General features: G+C 39.2%; 1 protein-coding gene across 1 annotated transcript; it reads right to left on the bottom strand.

Annotated features, from left to right (window-relative positions):
* Positions 1–445: 445 nt before the first annotated feature.
* cacng1b (calcium channel, voltage-dependent, gamma subunit 1b) lies at positions 446–15,856 on the bottom strand. Its single transcript, XM_020938813.2, has 4 exons — positions 15,616–15,856; positions 4,382–4,456; positions 2,374–2,511; positions 446–1,714 (listed from the first exon to the last, which is right to left on the bottom strand). Exons 1-4 carry the CDS (start codon positions 15,854–15,856, stop codon positions 1,482–1,484), a joined length of 687 nt encoding a protein of 228 aa, XP_020794472.1. The 3' UTR covers positions 446–1,481.
* Positions 15,857–19,775: the final 3,919 nt, after the last annotated feature.

Here is a 19,775-nt window from a genome sequence, read left to right as displayed (position 1 = left end):
GCGCCTTGCTGATCAGCTTTCTGTCAATCAGTGTCTCAGATTTGGACATAAAACTCTTTCAACTGATTGGAGCTCTCCCATAAGTGACCTTTCAACAGTTTGACACCGTTCTCCTGGATGATGTCTGTCACAACACAGAAATTCGATCACAACAGCACTTAACCCATGCAGCCTTTAAAGGGGACATATTGTGCTTTTTCAGGTATTTAGTTTTGAACTTTTTGAATAAAATAGATCATTATTTTACATTTTGTACAATGCAAACAGTGATAAAATCTAAAACGACTTGATAATAGCAATGGGACAGCTTACTTCCTGTTTAAAACTTTGACTCACCAAAGCAGAATTTTTTTTGTTTCTCATTTTTGGAAAATGGCTGAGCCTTTTTAACTTGTGTGTATATGACTCAGAGTCTTAATCGTTGATATAATCACACGTGGGCGGGTGTGGTGGACCTCTGCCATCACTCCACAGTGTCAGTATTATTTCATTTAATTTCATTTACATTAAGTTAATTACATCACACATTATTTAATTCCTTTATTTAGACTTGTATTCAAATTTGGGTGCACATATTTTAGTATAAGAATTATTTACTTACACTTGTTCTTTTTTGTTTTGTTCGAGTGGCCAGACAGAGGAACCTCGGCAGAGACCATCAAAGCTGAACAAAGGGGGGGAGCACCATTTTTAGTTTTGCTAAGTTTGTTTGTCTAGTTTGTTTAAGGTCACTTTATTATCACTTATTGTTTTCTGTGTTATACTTATTTGCCTTTTTGTTTTTTTGATTAAGTTAGTAATTTTAGTTCATTATTTAGTGTAATTCACCCCTCTTGTGTTCAGTTTTAGTTGGTCCTCTGGTATTTAAACTCACATGTTCCTTTGTCAAGTTGGGTTAGTTTTGTTCTGTTCAATTGAGCCCGGGTTTTTTGTTTTTTTGTTAATGAGTTACCAAATCTGAGCCTTTGTTAAATCTGTATTTTTATTTTATTAAATTTAAACTTATTTTTATACCTTGTCTTTGCCTTTCTGTTTGGTCCACTACAGCGGGGATACGGGGTAGGTGAAAACAGACATTTTCTGAGCACTCAAGTTTTAAATGCAGGATTACTCAAACATGTATGAATCAATCAAAACACAACTCTGAGTGATCTAATGATGAGGGAAACCATTATAGTGTGGTTATAAGCTCATAAAGGTAAATTTTGTATAATTTCTCATTTAACTTTCTTTCACACTGTGTACATGGAGTAGTATATATAACTTTTTTTTTTTTACATACGAGATTTCTTTTTCTTGTTTTACTAAAAAGAAAGCCTCTAATAAATGATTTCTGATTGCACTGTAAAGCACGCTTAAAGGGATAGAAACACTACTATTACATGAAGAAAAAAAAAACTTTAACTTGCAGCTGCACATTCTGTATGCAATTCAAACATTAAAGGGCTGTATCACATATTTCTCTCTTCAGTTGTAATCCTTTAGTCTAGCACTTCTGGCTCAGCATCCATGCAGGTCTCCCATGGGTTGCGGGGCATGTGCGGCATAGAGATGACCAGCAGGGCGGCGCCACTGAGAATGAGAAGGGTGAAGGCGGCACAGGCACAGGTGAAGGACCACGAGTAGTAGTATTCAATCCAGATGGTCTCGTCACTGGCAATCATTCTCTTGACAGACTGGCGCATCACCTCCACCGAAATGATGATGCAGAGGCCTGTGAAGGAAAGCAGCTGTGAGGTGAGAGGTGCCATGACAACTGTTTCAAAACACACAGCGCCATGATGGAAATGTCAAAACTCTGGGTTGTATTTTTACATTGCCTTGGACTAAGGTACTTCCGTATGTGATTGGTGTGTTTGAGTGACTAATAAAATGTGGGAGTTGACTGGCAGGTCCTGCATTTACTTCATTAATTATTAGGTAAGTGTAGTCTGAGTCGATTTCTGGGTGTTTATAGTGTTTAGTGATGGGAACAGTGACAGTAACAATTTTAGAGCCTGTCATTGCAAACTTTTTCGTACTTTCAGTAACATATTATTCTCAATTCATCTCATAACATAATTCTTGCTGTTGATGACTGTTCTTCCAACTTGTTTTTATATTCTACCGTCTTGTTGTCTTCAAACTAAACTTTGTGCACACTTTCTCCAAAATTAAAAAAAAAAAACTAACTTGAGAGGTCATAGCCATCACATCTCATTTACTGATCCTGAAATCCTCTATCAGGCCTTGTCACCTTCAAATGACGAGTGAAAAATCATCTTTGTCATGTTTTAAATGAGCTGCACAGGTACCATCCCGTGTGTGTATGACCATGACACTCTATTAGTTACACTGAGAGGCCAGAGATGCCCTGCGCCGCGTGAGTTTGACCTGCGAAAGCAAAGAACATCCCAGCAGGCCTCAGCAGGTAGTCACGGCCCTTTCCAAACGAGAAGACCACACAGAGTGTGCCCAGGATCATGAAGAACAGGCTGAAGATGGCGATGGCTGCAGCAGAGATATTGTACTCTGAGGGGAAAGAGGAAAAGGAGATGTAAAATGTTTTGTAAAAGTACAGTTGTCACTAAGTTAAACTAAACTAAGAGTGATTTGGTGACTTGGGGGCACTTTGCCAGTGATTTTCCCATTAGGAAGATATTCGTTGTAATATTGGAACTGGAAAAATTTAATTTCCAACTAAACTAGTGGTACTCTGGCTCCCTGAAGTCTATGTCAAAGCTTTTTATAGAGTGAATTTAAAATAATATCTTTCTATTTTTGAGCCCATATTGTATTTTTCAACACTAATTAAACTATCAATGTATGGTAAATGTAGGCGTTCATTCTATAATATTATACATTCATTGTGAAATTTAAGAAGATATCCAAAATAAAAATCATGCAAGAGCCTAAAATGGCTGCTGAAAAAGCTAGTACTTTGAGAGAGACAGAGTAAGACAAAGTGACAACAGTGAGTGGGACGCGGCATACGGAGGCCGGCATTACCGCTTACACATAATTGTTTCCAAATTGCACACAGGCAAGTTATGACACAGATAATTAGCCCTTTAATTAGCCTCACTTAAAAAACAACAGTCATTTATCCAGACTCAGCTCACATCATCTCCCTGAGTCTGCCCACCTCCATATTGTAGAGCTGAGCAGATAAAGAGGATCTGATCTGCCGTAGCATTCAAACACTCACACTGTGAATGAAATGACTCTGACTGGGCTCTGTTTCATTTCACATCTGAGGTGGAGGAATAACTCTGGGTGGAGAATCGGCACTCTCAGACATGCTGCGGTGCCATGGTCCCCTTATGACCAATGAAATATTTGCTATTTTGTCATTATTTTCTGTTGAGTAATATCATTTGTCTGTTAAATCTTTTTATCTATAGTTATTCTATTACACTGGTTAGTCTAGTGAAATAATATACTTTTAAATATGCTGTATTTATGTCAATTTTTAGAGGTATGGCAACAACACCTTAGACTTTAACGTAAACAATGAATGAGCCATGAATTAACTTTAACTGCTTGACTACTGCTGGTGAAAATATCTACAATAATTTTGTGTTCTAACTCTAAGTAGTTTTAAATATCTATTGATTTACTTGTATGCAAACATGTAAATAGTTCAGAGTGTTGATGTAATCTCTGTCTCCAGTACCATAGATGCATCAAAGTAAAATCAAAGTAGAATCAGAAAGTTTTGTCAGTGAACAAACTTCACAAATTAGAATCTAGCTTCAATATTATGGTGCAACATTAAACAAAGAATAATAATATAAACATTAAATAAGATGCATTAAATAAGATAAAAATAGACTTTGCTATAAACAAAGAATAGTATGTGTTAAGGCCATTTTTGTCCTACATTTGGTTCAAGGTGTTTGGGGTGGAGCCTTGGGGGGTGACCATGTGAACCAGATATGTTGTGTAATCTTCATTTATGGAATCTACATCTTTAATTAAACCTCATAACCAATATTTTGTAAGTTTGGACATTGAATCTTTCCATTTTCATCTTAAACACATGAGTCAATCTAAAGCCACACAGCCCTCACAGCTATAGTGGCAAACTCTGGAGGTAAACTGCCACTACAGTATGGGCAGAAGATTGAAGATAAAGCATGTTATTTTTCTGTTGTTAAAATATTATTAGGAAATACTCTTTTTGAAATGTGTTGCAAGTTCTCTATATTATTTAATTGTTTCAAATGAAATTTCAGCATTTTTCATCAATCACCAAACTGAACATACACCATTGCTTTTTCTGTGGATTACTGAGATGAATACATTCCTCATACAAAGCTCTTAAGTATTGTTATGTTCCCTTTTCTTTAAAATTGCTGCCTTTATTTCCTTATCAGACAGAGTGTGAGATGGCGCTCACCTTTTTGTGTCTTTACTTCAAAAACTTCAGCCTCTTCTCCCGATGTGAAGTGTTTAAAATAAGAGCAGTTTTTTGCTGAAAGTTGGACAAAGAGAGAGAGACACAGAGAGAGTTTAGTATTTGATAATCCTTTTTACACAGAAATGATGTTGTCTCTGCTGGTCCCTCTGTTAGCCTGTATTTTAGTGACTAATATAAAGTGGGTGTTGATTGGCAGGTTTCATCAGGGCTGTAACTGGTTCTCCTCTTTTGGGATGAGTACTTTTAAAATAACACATTGCCAGATAACTACTGAATATATTTTAAGTATCCTTTATGCTTCCTTCAGTGCCACTGGAGAAACCTCAATGTAATATCATACTTAATCTAATCTAGGCAAAGCAATTACAGCTCCATAAAGACACTGGACCCACTATACCAGCAAAGTTATGCATTGCAACGTTAAAGGTGCACTGTGTAACTTTTCTGGTAGGGCCACAAGATTGTTTCCATGGAGATATTATTGCTTTTCCAGAAAGGTTTCACAGTATGCCATTAAACTCGTCTATGCAGCCTTTATTCAATTACATGTTACTCAGTTACACTCAGTTACACTGCTCAAGAAACATGCATTCCCACAATGAGTGAGCTTACCTCTCCACAGATCTGAACTGTAACCTGGAGGCATTGTGGACTTGTCTCACTGAAACTAATGCCATACTGTGGGACATTCTACATCAGTGTTTCCCAAACTTTTTTTCTGGGGATCCGTATTTTAAAAGTCACAAACCTTCACGACCCAAGTCAATAGACATTATTCGTAAATCACAAGATAAAGGTGGATTTGACCATTATTGAACATTAATGAGGATATTTTATTGTTGACTGAGTGATCGTGTCTCTCTGAACAATTAGTATTTACTCAAGTTTTTAAACAATGAAAAAAAATAACCAGCAATAAAAGGATACATAAACACCTATTTGGACATTAAATGTAGCCCATTTCTTTTTCTTTTCAACTTTCAATTGAACCAGCAATATAGGAACAAAATAGTCAATAAAATAATTACAAAAAGATTACAAATTATACAAAACATGTCTGAACATTCCAACATTTCTTGTGAGATAGGTGGGCCTGTCTGCGTTTTTATAAGGCGTTCCAGTCCGGGGTGCAGGAGGAGAGCACCACACGCATATCAGGCAACCCAAAAAAATCTCTTGCGACCCACCTGAGGGTTGCAACCCAGCCTTTGGGAAACAGTGTTCTAGACAAAGCAGTAACATTTCTATGAAAACAAGCAGGTGACGAACCCTCCACCAGAAAGTTACATAGTGTACCTTTAAAAGAACACAACATTTCGCAACATTGAATCCCCAAAAGAATAAGTCACTAACAGAATAATCTGAGTCCATTCCCTCGTGATTTTATACTCATAGGACTTGAACACTTCTGAATCAGCTGCTCTGTGTTTGTCGTTCGCGTGTTTACTTCCCCAAACCATTTCACACCTCCTGCTACAGCAGTAATAGCCTGGCTGTGTTTCCCTGTTTTCCTGTCCCCAAATGTCACTCCTTTGACCACAATCTGCAGCACCGTCGAGCACCACTGCCCGCTGCAGTCATTTCTGGAGCATCTATCTATCCATCTATATTTGTTTCAACTGCTAAGTGTTGAAAATGACATTAAAGGCCGTAGTATCCTTTTCCACTAGCGTGTTCAGGTTGAGATTAAACCCATAAAGTAGATAGGTGCTCTCAGTGTGCACATAGGAACAGTCAGTGTGTTGATATGGGGGTGGGGGGTGTTTGTCATAACATTGTGGGGACTGTATAAAGTCATTTGTGGCCTTTTGCTGACCAAAAATCAGGCTGCTGTGAGGCGCATCCTTCAAAGTTGGATCAACATCATGAATTCAAGTTAACAAATCAACTGACTTCTGTGTTAGAAAACTGCAGTGCCCAATGGGAGCTGTGGGAGCTTAAACCCAGTTTCATATTTTTTTCATTACTGAGATAATTATTCTTATGTTGTCTGATGTAATATTTACTTTAAATGCCTGATTTTTCGTAATTTGGGTCATTCTTTATGGTTACCATGATTATTTATTGAGTATTTGCTTAAACATTATTTGATCTATTTACATTTTACTTCCAATTAATTGTTGCTAATGTTAATCATAAGTTTACATAAATAGTGTTTATTTTTTTATTATTTTGTGGTCTGTGGCTCCTTATTTAAGGTGAGTGCAGGTGCATCATGGGAGTGGAGCGGAGTCAAACCTCCTGTATGTTAAAGTTCCCCTTTTTGTATGTTTTGTATGTTCCAATTATGTGAATACTCAGTAAAGAGTTTTAACTTCACTTGGATCGCTTTCCGCAGATTCCTTCACTTTTGAGACATTTTAAAAGGTGGAACAAGGTGGGCAAAGCTTCAATTATGGCTCCACAAATGTTTGGACCTTACAGGAGCTGATGTTACTGTAAACATCATCACAATGAATGAAGAGTTGACACCTCTGATGGGTAGCTGCACTTCATGTAGCAGATTTTTTTCTTCATCTGTACCAAAATAACAACACAACACTGGTGAAAACAGGGATTGATTGGCAATATGGCATCTTGAAAATAAGTAATTAAAGATTAATCAAACATCACTCCACAAATCACCTCAAATACAACTTGAATAACGTGAATAAATGGTGAAGGGAAACATTTTGCATAATAGGTCTAGGGAATTCATATAAGTCATGGTATGGTCAGGGTTAATGTCCCAACAAAACATTGAAATCCAATGTATGTCTGTGTGTGAAAGAGAGGGACAGAGATGGAGAGAAAGAGGGAGAGAGAGAGGGAGGGAGGGAGAGTCATACAGAAGCTGTTTGTTAGGATGGATGAGAAGGAATCACTAAAGAGGTAACCTAGCAACAGGCTGCTGGAGGTCCTGGCTGGTCCTGTGTGTTTACCCATGGAAAAGACATAACATAGCGGCTGCATGCATAATTGCAAAGGTCTGCAAATGTGGATAGTACAGACACACGGGAAAGTTGTGTCAAAACTTGTGTACTATAACAGTGTTTTGTGCTGAATGTAATAGTTTTGACAGTTTAAACCAGAACTGTGACAAACGCAAATTCAGGAAAAAATTTGCCATACATACATTGCCATACTGTGATCATATGTCCTTATCTTTTGCTTACTGTGTATTAAAATAGTTTCTAATATTTAAAGGTGCACTGTGTAACTTTTGTAGTGGAGGGTCCATCACTTACTTCTCTCCATGGTGATATTGCCTGAAATGTTCCACAGTATTAGCCTGATTCATCAGCCAGTTTCACTTCGTGGAAACAGTCTGACCTCTTAGCATTACAATTTGTTTGCTCGATGGTAGATGAGTACTTTTTTTATTTAAATAACTGCTGCTATTTGGTCGTGACATATGTAATGCACCGCTAACGGGGCTAATTGGTATATTAAGCTAGTGATTCTCAACCACTGTGCCGCGGCACACTAGTGTGCCGTGAGAGATCGTCAGGTGTGCCGTGAGAAATTATCCAATATCACTTTTTTTTAAATAAATTTTTTTTAATTATTACCTGCAAATATTATGTCATTGTCGAGTGTCCGTGCTGTAGTACAGTGTAGTATATAATGACTGGCAGAGTGATCTTATATTCGTCCGGGTGGCGACAGGCAGCTAATTGCCTCGTTCCTTTAAATCAGGGGTGCTCAATACGTCGATCGCGATCTACCAGTCGATCGCCAAGGTCGTGTGGGTAAATCGCCGTGTCTCGTCTCGGACTCGCGTTTGGACTCGGTCTTGTCTCTCACTCAAGGTCTGACACTCAACAAGTGCGATCATATTTCATTACGGCCGCTGCTGTTGGTAATAAACTTGTACAGGTGTGCCAGAGCGTGTGGGGCGTCTCAGTGCAGCCCGCAGAGACTCTACGGCACATCACAAACACACACGCTCCCTACGCACGGCTCGTCTGCAACAGCGTGTGCCCTCGTGTACCAGCGTGCATCACAGGGCAGGTTAAACTTAACATCCTACCTGTCCATCTGCCTCACGTCAGCACGCCGCCCCTCACCTTTTCACGCTCTCGCTCCTTCCTACGTACAGCGAACACAAGCCCCTTCCACAGTGCGGCTGATTAGAAGAGCAACACGAAACGTGGAGCAAAAACGAGTCTAAATTTGTGTTACAGTGTTGGCACAAAGCAGGTCTACAGCAGAGAGCAGATCTACAGAACCGACCTACTGCCACAATTGGCTGAAGTTTGTCTAACAAATGCATCTGTGTTTGTCACGATGTGCGTTTGGTTTGGTAAACATGCAGAGGCTGGTAAATATCACTGCAAAACCAGAAAAGAATGAAACTCCAGTTTGGAACTTTAAAAAACAGGTTTAAAAATCTTCCTTCACTTTTTTCACAGTTTTGTGTAAAGTGCCAGAGGAAGTTCTCTTAAAGAAGGGGTTCTCAAACTGTGGGTGAGGGTCCAAAAAAGGGGCACAGAGTGTTTCAGTGTTTGGCTTTGTATTAGGTAGATCTTTATGACTTGATCATTTTGTAAGTAGCTCATATGCTGAAAAAGTGTGAGCACCCCTGCTTTAAAAGAATTAGTAACGCATGTGCATGGTGACAGTCATGGAAAAGTTTTTAAAACGGACGAATGCAAACTCCGAAATGGGCCCTGGACAAGATTCTGACCCAGAAGAGCTTTTCAAGCTTAACTGCTATAAAAACTAAAAACAGAGAGAGACTGAGAGCTGTTGATGAAGAGCTTCGTGTGTGTCTTTCTTCTATTCCTGCCAGGATATCAGCTTTGTGTTCATCTAAACAGGCGCAGGTCTCACACTGAGTAAGTAAAAATTAATGTAGAAATTATATTGTAATTAAATATACTGTATAGTGTCATTTTTGTAACATTTTGGTTAGTGGTGTGCCGTAAGATTTTTCCAATGTAAAAAACGTGCCGTGGCTCAAAAAAGGTTGAAAAACACTGTATTAAGCTTTTCCTAAATCCTGTAGGAAGAAGGGCAATAATGTCTTTCCCCTTGATAAAATTCACCTAACATTCTCATGCTCTGGTTTTAAATCCTCGATCTCCGGAACCGCTGTCAACACAGAATGTATGGCTTTGTCTACACCCATCTCGACCGCTTTGTTTACTGTTGTGCTGTACCACAAAATGGACCCAGACAGGCAATTGAGTTTGACATCATGGCTTCACAGCTCTTTGCTGATTGGCCGGAGCACGATCTACAACTTCCGGGGTTCTTGCACACCGTTTAGTGTATTCCAATTCCTGACCTGGTCGCTGGAGAGAAATGAAATTGAGCGGAGGCACTAGGTGGCGCCAGCCTGGCTACCAGAGTATGGCATTACACACACTTATCTCTATTGAGATAGCAGATGACACCACAGGGCCAAGTTACATGTCAGATCTTTAATACCATACTGGCCAGTGGGCCAAGTTTTAGGTCAGATCAGTTTTTTAAAGATATTTTTGAGCAATAAAATGATCTGTAATTGAATAAATGCTATCTCCCAGCTTAATGCCAATACACCTGAGGCAATAATATCTTCATGGAGGCAAGCAGTTGAGGGAGCCTTCAAAAAAGTTACAGGCATGCACCTTTAATTACCTGACCAGCCAGAACCACAGGTGTTGACAAAACTTTACAAAGACAAGTGGAGGCCCAGGCCCATCGACAGAAATCTGGGGGCCTGGGGCAAAGAGCCTCATATGGGCTCCCCTCCAATATAAATTAATAGGATGAAGGTCCAGTTCTGGGCCCTTAAAACCCTGGAGCCCAGAACAACAGACTCCTTTGTCTCTTCCATCTACTCCCCTGTCTGGAGCCATATCCTGTCTCCCTGATTTCAGAGGGCGTGATTGACAGGCGGGTCAACCAGTCAGAGAGATGCATGGTCCATTTGCCTCAAAAAACAAACATGGCTACTTACAGGTAAAAAAGGTGAGACATACATAAAGTACTGAGAAACAGCTCAGTTTTGGCTGAATTGACAACTGAAGCACCAAACTCTTCCTTATCTCAAGTAAAAGAAGTTATACAGTGTATTTTGTTCTGAATGATAATATGAACAAGAATTTTTGAGAGGAGATGTACTACAAATGTCTTAGGTCTGGACTGAAGATTTTCACCCTCTGTTGTCTGGTTCTTTCTGAATTCAAACAGAATGTAGAAGGGACCGGCTTGTCAGGCAACACCAGTAAGTATCCGCTTGATAATTTCACTGATTTGTTTTCTTTAATATTAAATCACTTGCTGCACAAAAAATCTGAACAAAACCCTCTCACTCACACACAACACTACATTTTATAACATTCACAGTAGCAGATGAAAATGCCAAAAGGTGCGAGACAACTTGGCTTGATATTGTTGACATGTTATGTAATAGAAAGTGGAGTATTGTTGCCGGAAAAAACATCTGTTTTCCTTTTTCACACAAGACTGCCTCATCTAGTGCCTGTGAAATTTCAACAAGATCCCACAAAGAAAGCTCACCAACCTTGCCAGCATTTACAACAAAAGAATTCAGAAATAATAGTTTTTTAGCAGGCTGCTTTTCCTGTTTTGTCCTTGCATACACAGACCAAGTTGTGGGTCACAGAAAGAATAATAGGACAAAAAGTAGGACAAAGGAGCAACACCATTAGACTGGACAAACACAAAGGTGATGATTTATGCAGTGTAATCTCTGGTGCACCTGTAACTTTTGATGGAGGGTCCATGGGGATATTGGGGATTAAATATAGCATTAAATCTATATACTCTGATTTACATGTCAAATCTGCAGAGAAGCTGTCCCATTAACAGTTTCAAGGATTTTTTGTGAAATCAAAACACATGTAAAGACTAAGCAGCTCTTGTAGAAAAATAGACATCATGTTCATTTCTGAGTGTGAAGAGTCCAGTTAGGCCTGAGCAAACAATAGAACAACATATGCACTCAAAGGCACAGTTCTGGTTGTTTATTATCCTACACAGACAGCTCAGTGCAATCCATAAAACCATGTAGTGATTCTTTTAACAGCACTCAAGCTGTTATGTGTCAGGGCTCATTTCAAAAGTCGATGTATTTTTGCCATCATTTCACGAGCCCTTCACAAACGCACTCTAATCACATGCATGGAAACAAGGTGTGTAGCACTCAGCTCCCCTCTGTTTAGAAAAAATGCAAATGTGTGTTATTAAGTCCAATCACCGCTGCCTGCCTGGGTATAATGTTCATCAAGGAGCTAATCTCTACAACGCACTGTGAAGCAACTCGGGGAGCTTTAAAACTCCACTGTGCTGCGCTCCTGTGTTTAATATGCAACCTACGGCCCAGATTAAGCTGGGAGTACAACGGTGCCCAACGCCAGGGGAACACATAAAGATGCTCTCCAATATGAACCATGTTGTGGACACTAAACAAAGGTTTCAACAGTGTTCGGATTTTTGAGTTCATTTGTTTTTAGAGTTGTAGAGCACTGCTACTGAATTGTAATGCATTCTGTAATTTTAAAATGGAGATGATAAGAGTAACTATTAGAATAAGAACTTAAAGCGAGTAGGAATCAGTATTGCTTGCTAAAGAGATTTTAGCAATTTGGATCATTTGATTATATTATTTACAGTAATAAGTGGATGTATACATTAGGTACAGTATAATCACAACATATATATCTGCAATGTGCTCTTTGTGATAATGAGTCATTATAAATTATTAATAAGGTGTTGATAATGAGTCATTATCAGAACATGGATTTATTATCATTATTGCTGAAGCTTGCCCTTCAAAAATAAGACTGTGCACATTAAAATCTGTGTTCAGTTAGCCACTAGGCAAACATTGGCTGCACTCCTCACAGAACAGCCTCTTTCAACTGGACGATAACGATAGTAGTAAATAACAATATTAATAGCTTTATAAAATATAATGCCACAGGAGGTTAAAGGCATTTACTCTCTCATGCAACCACAAATTATAATTCTAACTTCCACTTCCCTGGTCATTCTCAGAAAATTACTTCTTGACAATTATTACCTGCAAATTACTTGAGAATTACCATTACAAATCACTTAGGAATCCTGAGTATTACCCCTTGCTGTCTTCAGAGAGGGCAAGGGCCTACATGCAGCTTCCAGCTTTAATGTGTTATTATACTTTACTGACTTTATTTAGAAAAAATTGTCCATAGGGGCAATAGATAGTAAGGAGTAGATATTTCTTGACAGTTAAAGGCTCAATAGAGCCATGAGAACTCATCTAAACACCTCTGGCAGTACTTGTGGGAAGAAAGTCATCTCTCTTCACTTGGGTCCATGTGTTAAGGCGTATTAGAGAGACAGTTTGGCTGATACAAGACAGCATTTTACTGCTCCTGTCAAACTGTCTGCTGCTGCAACATTCATTACACTGGGGACTAGTCTGCAGAAATACTGTCGTCTTACATTGACAAGATATGTCAAACCTCTAGTCTTTTCTGCCCCTAAGAAGGCTATACACTAACAAGCATTATGACTGCTGCAGGGGGATAAAAGCTGTCCTGTCACCACTCAGTAGTGTACACTTATTTGCCCTCATCATACAAGGGCTTGTTTGAGGTCCAAACTTCTCATATTTGAGGAGCAAATTTCTAGGAGTAGAACCTGGGACGATTGCTATAAAGTGTACATTGTGCACTGTTAGAGAGGTATTGTAATAAAGTGAATGGTGGTATTGCTTTTCTTGATTGAGACCTGCAGTTGCAGTTTAGGGGTAAATTTATGTTAATGAAAAACCTGTACAATTTTACTAGTGCATTACAAAGAGAATGAAAGCTGTCAGTCAGTAATCATTCGTACACTTTTTTACCCCGTGATTATTTTACACTGTAGAAGAATAACAAATCCACCATGCTCAAATCGTATGAGCCTCCTTTCAGTGCTTCATGTATGTTACATTATTCATTCACTCTTCAGTCTCCATGCTTGATAGTGGTGGTATAGTCCTGTAGCCACAGCTGCCCTGGGGCTACTGACCATCCCAGATTAACCCACATTTACACTTGCTGCCTGCAGACCTATCAGAATACACTGATCAGGCATGCCAACTCTACCACCTTAGCCACATGCATGATATAAGAATACTATGAAAATCCGTGGGCCACAGAACCTGAAACATTTTTTCCATCTCGTTCTGTTCTGTCCCTGTGGAGTCTCCCAGGTGTACTCCTAACTCCTGTGCTTGAGCAGGAAGCCACACTTCATTAAGGCTTGGACTGATCCTGAAGCAGAGCCGCCCGAGGCCAAGTCAATGATAGAGTCAGAATCAAAATGGGAGAGTTAGGCTGCCGGGCACGCCCACACACACACACACACACACACACAACAGCCACAGGGCAGAGAGGCTGAGAGCTACGGGCAGACGCTGTTCACAGACCGGAGGTAATTAAAGCTACAAGGCCATTTCAGAGAGACACTTTTTTTTTTTTTTTTCATTTTTGTTGTAATTTGTGCAGTTACACAAGCAGAAGAGTTGAAATGTAATGTATGTAGACTGAAATACAGTTTTGAATGGTCTTTGTGGTAGAAAGAGAAGTTGACAAACTAATCCAACAATGACTATGTTGTTTTTCATGTGTTACTATGGCATGACAGTTCCACAGGTATTATTAGTGTCTCCAAAGGTTTTTGTTTTGAAGTATTATTGCAGTGGACAATGGCAAGGTTTTTGGCATGGTATGGATTATAGCAAGGTGGTTGTGTTTGGTTGAGTCTCCATGCAGAACTCCATACTGCACGATAACATCTCTAGCCTCTTGTGGAGCATGCAAATAAAGCTAAACAGTTGTACACAGTCTAGCCCACTAGACATATTGTTGTCCTCTAGGTGGACTATGCACACTTGACTGGGTGATGGATGCATAACCCTAAACCACTGCTGTCCAGACATTTTAATGATGGCCTCAAATTGCAACATATTCAAAGTGGAGGGCCACAAACAAGTGATCAATACAGTGGACCATTTAGATGGGTGCATTTTACATGGTTTTAACAGAGCCATTGTATCTTTAATAAGAGTTGTGGCAGAAATGTTTGGTCTGTATAACAATGGCATGTGATGTTATTCAGGTTTTAGAGGGAAAATTAGTTAGCTTTTGTAAAATACGTCAATTTGCACTATTCTTCATATGTACAGTTTTAATTTACACTTTCTTAAATACAGGTAATATGCAACAGATACCATACATATTTCATGCCATGTTTCATCTCAAGTACAAAAGTTCTCTCTTGAGTGATCTCTTTTCTTTGCTGTTTGATCAAAGACAAAGTCAGTTTACCATGACACTGTGAAGAAATCCATTCAAGCTACTTTCACTATAGAGTAGGCACAAACACTGACAGCTGTTGCAACACTCGTTCTAGGGTACTGATTTTTCATTCCGTTTGCCAAACACGACAAATGAGGCATAACAGTGGTGAGGAGTGCAGTGCTTGACTGGGGCAGTTTAATTGTCGTGGTGTGTTTCCTTTGTAAAGATAATGATGGTACACTTGTCCATTTGTGCAGGGTTTGTGTGGTGTGGGTGGGCTCATGCCAACATATGTGCTGGCATGTGCCTCTGTGTGTGAAGACCAGCACAGATGGAGACAACGGACCAGCGATGATGAGGGAAGAGGAGACTGGCCAATGTTGTCGCGGCAAGACGACACTTCTGGCTTGGCCATTTCACTGTTTTCTTCTCATTTGTAATGCTTTGAGAATTATTATCACATACAAGCATTTATATGAGATTACTCCATGACATTAAAGTCATTGGAGTTATGTGTTTTATCTTATGAGTGAACACAATCCTCCACATCACATCCATCCATCCAAGTCTTCACATAGCAAAACAACAGAACAACAGACTATATTGTTTTTTTGAATTTCTATGAAAAAAAAAAAATAAATAATAATAATAATAAAATAAATAAATAAATAAAAAATCTGTATTCGGTTTGAATAATGTCCACATTCTACCATATTAAATTCATTACAAAATGATCTGCACCAAATTCTCAAAGATTGCAGGATGAAGGATGGAAGCATGATTTTGAGCCTTTTGAAATATACTTTGGAAATTTGATTCTCCTGACCAATATCTCTTTTTCCCATGTCTCAAATCCTGGCATTAGCTTCTGTATCAGAGCCATAAGAGCCCACTGAAGTGAAGACTAAAGTGATGAATGCCCTTGAGTGGAAAGCCGTTTCTTACCTCCAGGTAAGCTGATGGGGCCACAGCCTTTGCCCTGAGGGTCCTCTCGTACTATGTAGATACTCTTCTTACAGAGCCTCCAGAGGCCAAAGTGTGCTGCTTCACAGGTGGCATTGAGCTTCTCCACACGGGGGCTGAGTACTGCCCAGTGGTCCGTCACCACGGCTGCCAGCATGGACAACATGCCCACCACAATCACCACAGACGTGATCTTCACCTTGGTGGCCTGCTCCTCATACATGTCCGTGTTTGTGAGGTTGGCTGAGGTCACTGGACTCCAGAGGTGTCCTTCAGGAGAGGTGTTTTCACAACAGCACAGTGTCCCTGTGAGCTCTCCACCGCTCACTCCTTCGTCTTCTCTGCCTTGTGCCTATGCTCCGTAAAAAGGGGCCAGATAACATTGGCCTAGTTTTCTCCTCCTCTCCCTCCTGAGTTGCCCTTGTGGAGCTGGAGCCATTTTGCGCTTAAATGAATATACTGAGGTGTGTTCTTGGACTTTTACAGATTTCTGAGGCATCATGTGACAATCTTTGTTTTAGTGTGTGGTGATTTGTATTTTTAGAGACATTTTTTTCACCATGCCAGGTATGTATCATGTTTAAACTCTTTCCATTATCCCATGTTTGGGCCAAATACAACTAATCTAAAACCAGTTATTTGACTGTGTTGCTACAAAATAGTTAAAAGTACAAAGTCTGTGCATCGCAACTACGTAGTACTTATGAAAACTGAATTAACTCTCCAATCAGTGTTAACCTGTGCTGTTACTAACCAGTGTCTTTTATCCTAGAATATTCTGTGTCAAATTCCAATAGACTGTAAAGTGCGGGCAGCTCATTAGTTGCTGTGCCAGCGGACTCCTCAGGGACACTTCCTTTATTAGATGATCGCCTCAGAATGAGACGGTCTACTTATTCAACCAATCAGCTTCTGAGATCTGAGAAACAGGTCCCACCTGATGCAGCAGATGATCCAGATTTAACAAGATTGAAAAATCCTACCTATGCAATTAGTAAATAAAAAAATAAAACTTTTTTGAGTGTTTACCAGTTTTTGAAATGTTTGGACGTCATTATGAGTCTGCAGAAGTCAGAATGAAAGGAGCTGCTTTTTATAAACTGCCCTGCCCCACTGGAGACAGGACTGTGGCCCATTTTAGCACTTACACACACAATGCCCTAGCTTCTTAAAATACTGAATGACAGAATATTTCCAGATACATGAATTGAAAAAGAGTCTGAGCCATCATTTCAGCTGGTCTATTTTTGCTTTTACCTTTTTTTATTCAAAGAAATAGTGATTGCTGAGGGTGCAAAATTGTGAGTAGCCAAAGCAACAATTTAGGCAGAAAAATGGAGAATTGGGTAGAGGAACACAATGACTATTCACTGGCAAATAAAAAAAAAAAAAAAAAAAAGAGAGAGACAAAATTATATCTGCAACCTCTGTAGGCCAGTACAAATGATGATACATTTTTAAACACAAAACGCAAAAACATAAAAAAGATATTTACGGGGACATATTATATAAAATAAACATTTTAACAATGTTATGAAACATGTTCCCTTAGTTGTATTTTAGTAGATTCTGATTCTAATCCTGTATAGTTTTGCATTTGAGGTTTGAGTGTTTCTATTGATTTCTATTTTCACCTACCTCTGTCCTTGACTATTTAAAAGATTCAGATGCCAAAAATACGACCATGGAGTTCCAAAGTTTTTAACAGGAAGTCAGTGAACTTTTGATCAATAACTGTTTACAAAGAATAAAATGTAAAATAATGATCTTTACCTGTTTTGATACTTGCCCCAAAAGCCTTATGTTTCCTCTTGAAACTCTTAAGTGATACAAACCTTTCTTCTAAATCAAACCTGCTCTAAGTTGAAAGAAACCACACCATGTTTTCTGTAAACACAAACAATGGAAATGAATCATCTTTTATAAACCAACACTGAAGAAACATCATTCTCTCTCTGGGCCTGTGTCTTCCTTTTCCCTCGGGACATCTGTCCTTAAGTGTGTAATAATAGTGTATTAAAGGAGGTTCCATGTCTTGCCGTCTTGTCTGGTGGCCTTCTGACCCCCTCATTCACTCTTGGCCCTTCAGGGGAGTTGTAGACTATGCAAGTGTGTGTGTGTGTGTGCGTGCGTGTGCGGGTGTGTGTGTGCGTGTGTGTGCGTGTGACTGTGTGAGAGACAGTATTGGACACAAACACACAAACACCTTGCATCGGCTGCGTCTCCAAGCAACAAGCGCTGGACGAGCGCTGGGCAGTGCGTCACTCACACTGGGTGTCGTACACCAGGGGGATCACCGTTATCATGACAAAAGAAATCTCTGAAAACACTGAGGGCCAAAAAGGTCTTGCATTCACATGTCATTGGTGTTCAACAGTCAGTTTTGGTATGTAGCACAAACCAAAAATCACTGAAATGAGGATTGACACGTGAACTCAACAGTGATTAGCTTCAATTACGGTTACCCAGGTTTTATTCCTGGCTGAAAAAAACATGCTTAATTGGAGGCTAAATTTACCCGTACCAGAAGAGATTGCCTGGCCTTCAGAGGAGACCCAACTGTATTCATTTGCAAATGACAGGCAACATTACTCAAACAGAATTAGATTAGCCATGCCCACAAGCCATTTCTATGAGGGTCATGTTAATATTCCATCACTATGAAAACAACAGAAACAGTTAGAGCGTGTTAGCATGCGTGTTAGCCTGCTTCTCTGTCCCATTTGACCTTACAGCTCGGGAGCCTCTGGACACTCAGCTACATGATATGTGGAATTGAACCTAATGAACACAAATTGCACATAAATAAAATTAGACTGAAATTGCAAAAACATTGATGTAGTTGTTTTGTAGAAACATGGGATAACAACCAATATATAATTTTCCCTGCTGGGTAAACAGCGTACTCATAAAGAAATAGATTGGCTGCTAGCGAGAAATTGTGATGAAGAATAGTTTAGATGGCATCTGAAAGGATAGAACACTGCACTTAAAGTTTCAAGAGCCAGTTTGAATGACTTTCCTCAAAACAATGTAACTTTAGACTAGAGTGGTCTGGCAGCTCAGCTCTGAGCAGCTGAGAGGTGAACAATCAAGATTCAAGGTCATCCACAACTAACTGCCCTCCATGGAAAACCTTTTTTAAAGAGACACAACAATGTAACCCTGATTTAATTTATTTTTAAATATACAATAAAAAGGACAGTAACAAGACATGAAACAGGAAGTCTGTAACAAAGGCACTACTATTCAATGTCAGAAAACATAGTTCTGGTCCTTTTTTCTTGAGTAGAAACATCCCATTAACGCATCAGCACATTGACTTGTTTAATCACAGTCCTAGGCTCGACTGTTGCTGTTTTTCAGATTTCGGTGATTATTACCTGTCACGTGTGGAGTAAAGTGTTTATTCAGAAATGACACTTGGCAGGGAGTTTTGTCTCCTCTTCATTCTCTAACATTCATTCTCTAACACTAGGATTATTATCTACATGAAAACAATCAGGTACATCTTAAAGGTCTCTTTAGATAAATGGTTCTCATTCCTGTTTACTATGTATTTGGTACCTAGGAATGTTCAAAAGACTCCATAATGTGGGTTATATTTAGGTTCTGTAGAACTTAGTGTGGGTCCAACATGTTTGGGGCAGTGACCCTCAGACCCAGTGCTCAAGCTGGTTAACATGTATTCTACTGGACAGTGCTTTAATCACTTTGAGAGTTGTAAAGTCATCTGTTAATTAAAATTGATTGGTGTATGAATTTGATTAAGCATTTACACACTTTATGTTACCAGTTTTGAAATGCATCAGGCTTTGCCATTGAGCAGACAATCAAGCATGAGTATGCATCAAAAGTAGACACTTTTGGATTCTGGTTAAGGCTATTGAAGTTCAAGAACTGCAAAAGGTGCCCTGCCAAAGGGCCTTTAAAAACAAAGTAAAGGCAATCCCCAAAATGAGTCGTTGAATTGTGAATCCTGGCTTTGGTATGGAAAAATTAACTGGTTATCTATTATCTAAAAGACTGAGCATCCACCTCATGAAAATCCTATAACTTCCTCAAATGCTATACGGTAAGCAACACGTGACAAAATTTTATGTTGTTCAATGTTTGTTTTTTGTTTTTTTTTTCTTGCTAAG

The sequence above is a fragment of the Boleophthalmus pectinirostris genome, unplaced genomic scaffold (assembly GCF_026225935.1).
Source record: "Boleophthalmus pectinirostris isolate CB_2022bp ecotype Guang Dong unplaced genomic scaffold, ASM2622593v1 HiC_scaffold_17, whole genome shotgun sequence".
NCBI classification, from domain to species: domain Eukaryota; kingdom Metazoa; phylum Chordata; class Actinopteri; order Gobiiformes; family Gobiidae; genus Boleophthalmus; species Boleophthalmus pectinirostris.
The sequence above is the reverse complement of the archived record's forward strand: the minus strand, read 5'-3'. Positions and strand labels throughout refer to the sequence as shown.

Bases quoted from the DNA above. Each gene is read 5' to 3' on its own strand.
- cacng1b (XM_020938813.2), bottom strand. From the start codon at position 15,856: ATGTATGAGGAGCAGGCCACCAAGGTGAAGATCACGTCTGTGGTGATT. The intron at 4,457-15,615 runs GTAAGAAACGGC...TCCAACTTTCAG, and splicing joins CCCCATCAGCTTACCTGGAG to CAAAAAACTGCTCTTATTTT. The intron at 1,715-2,373 runs GTCAAACTCACG...TTTCCTTCACAG, and splicing joins GATGTTCTTTGCTTTCGCAG to GCCTCTGCATCATCATTTCG.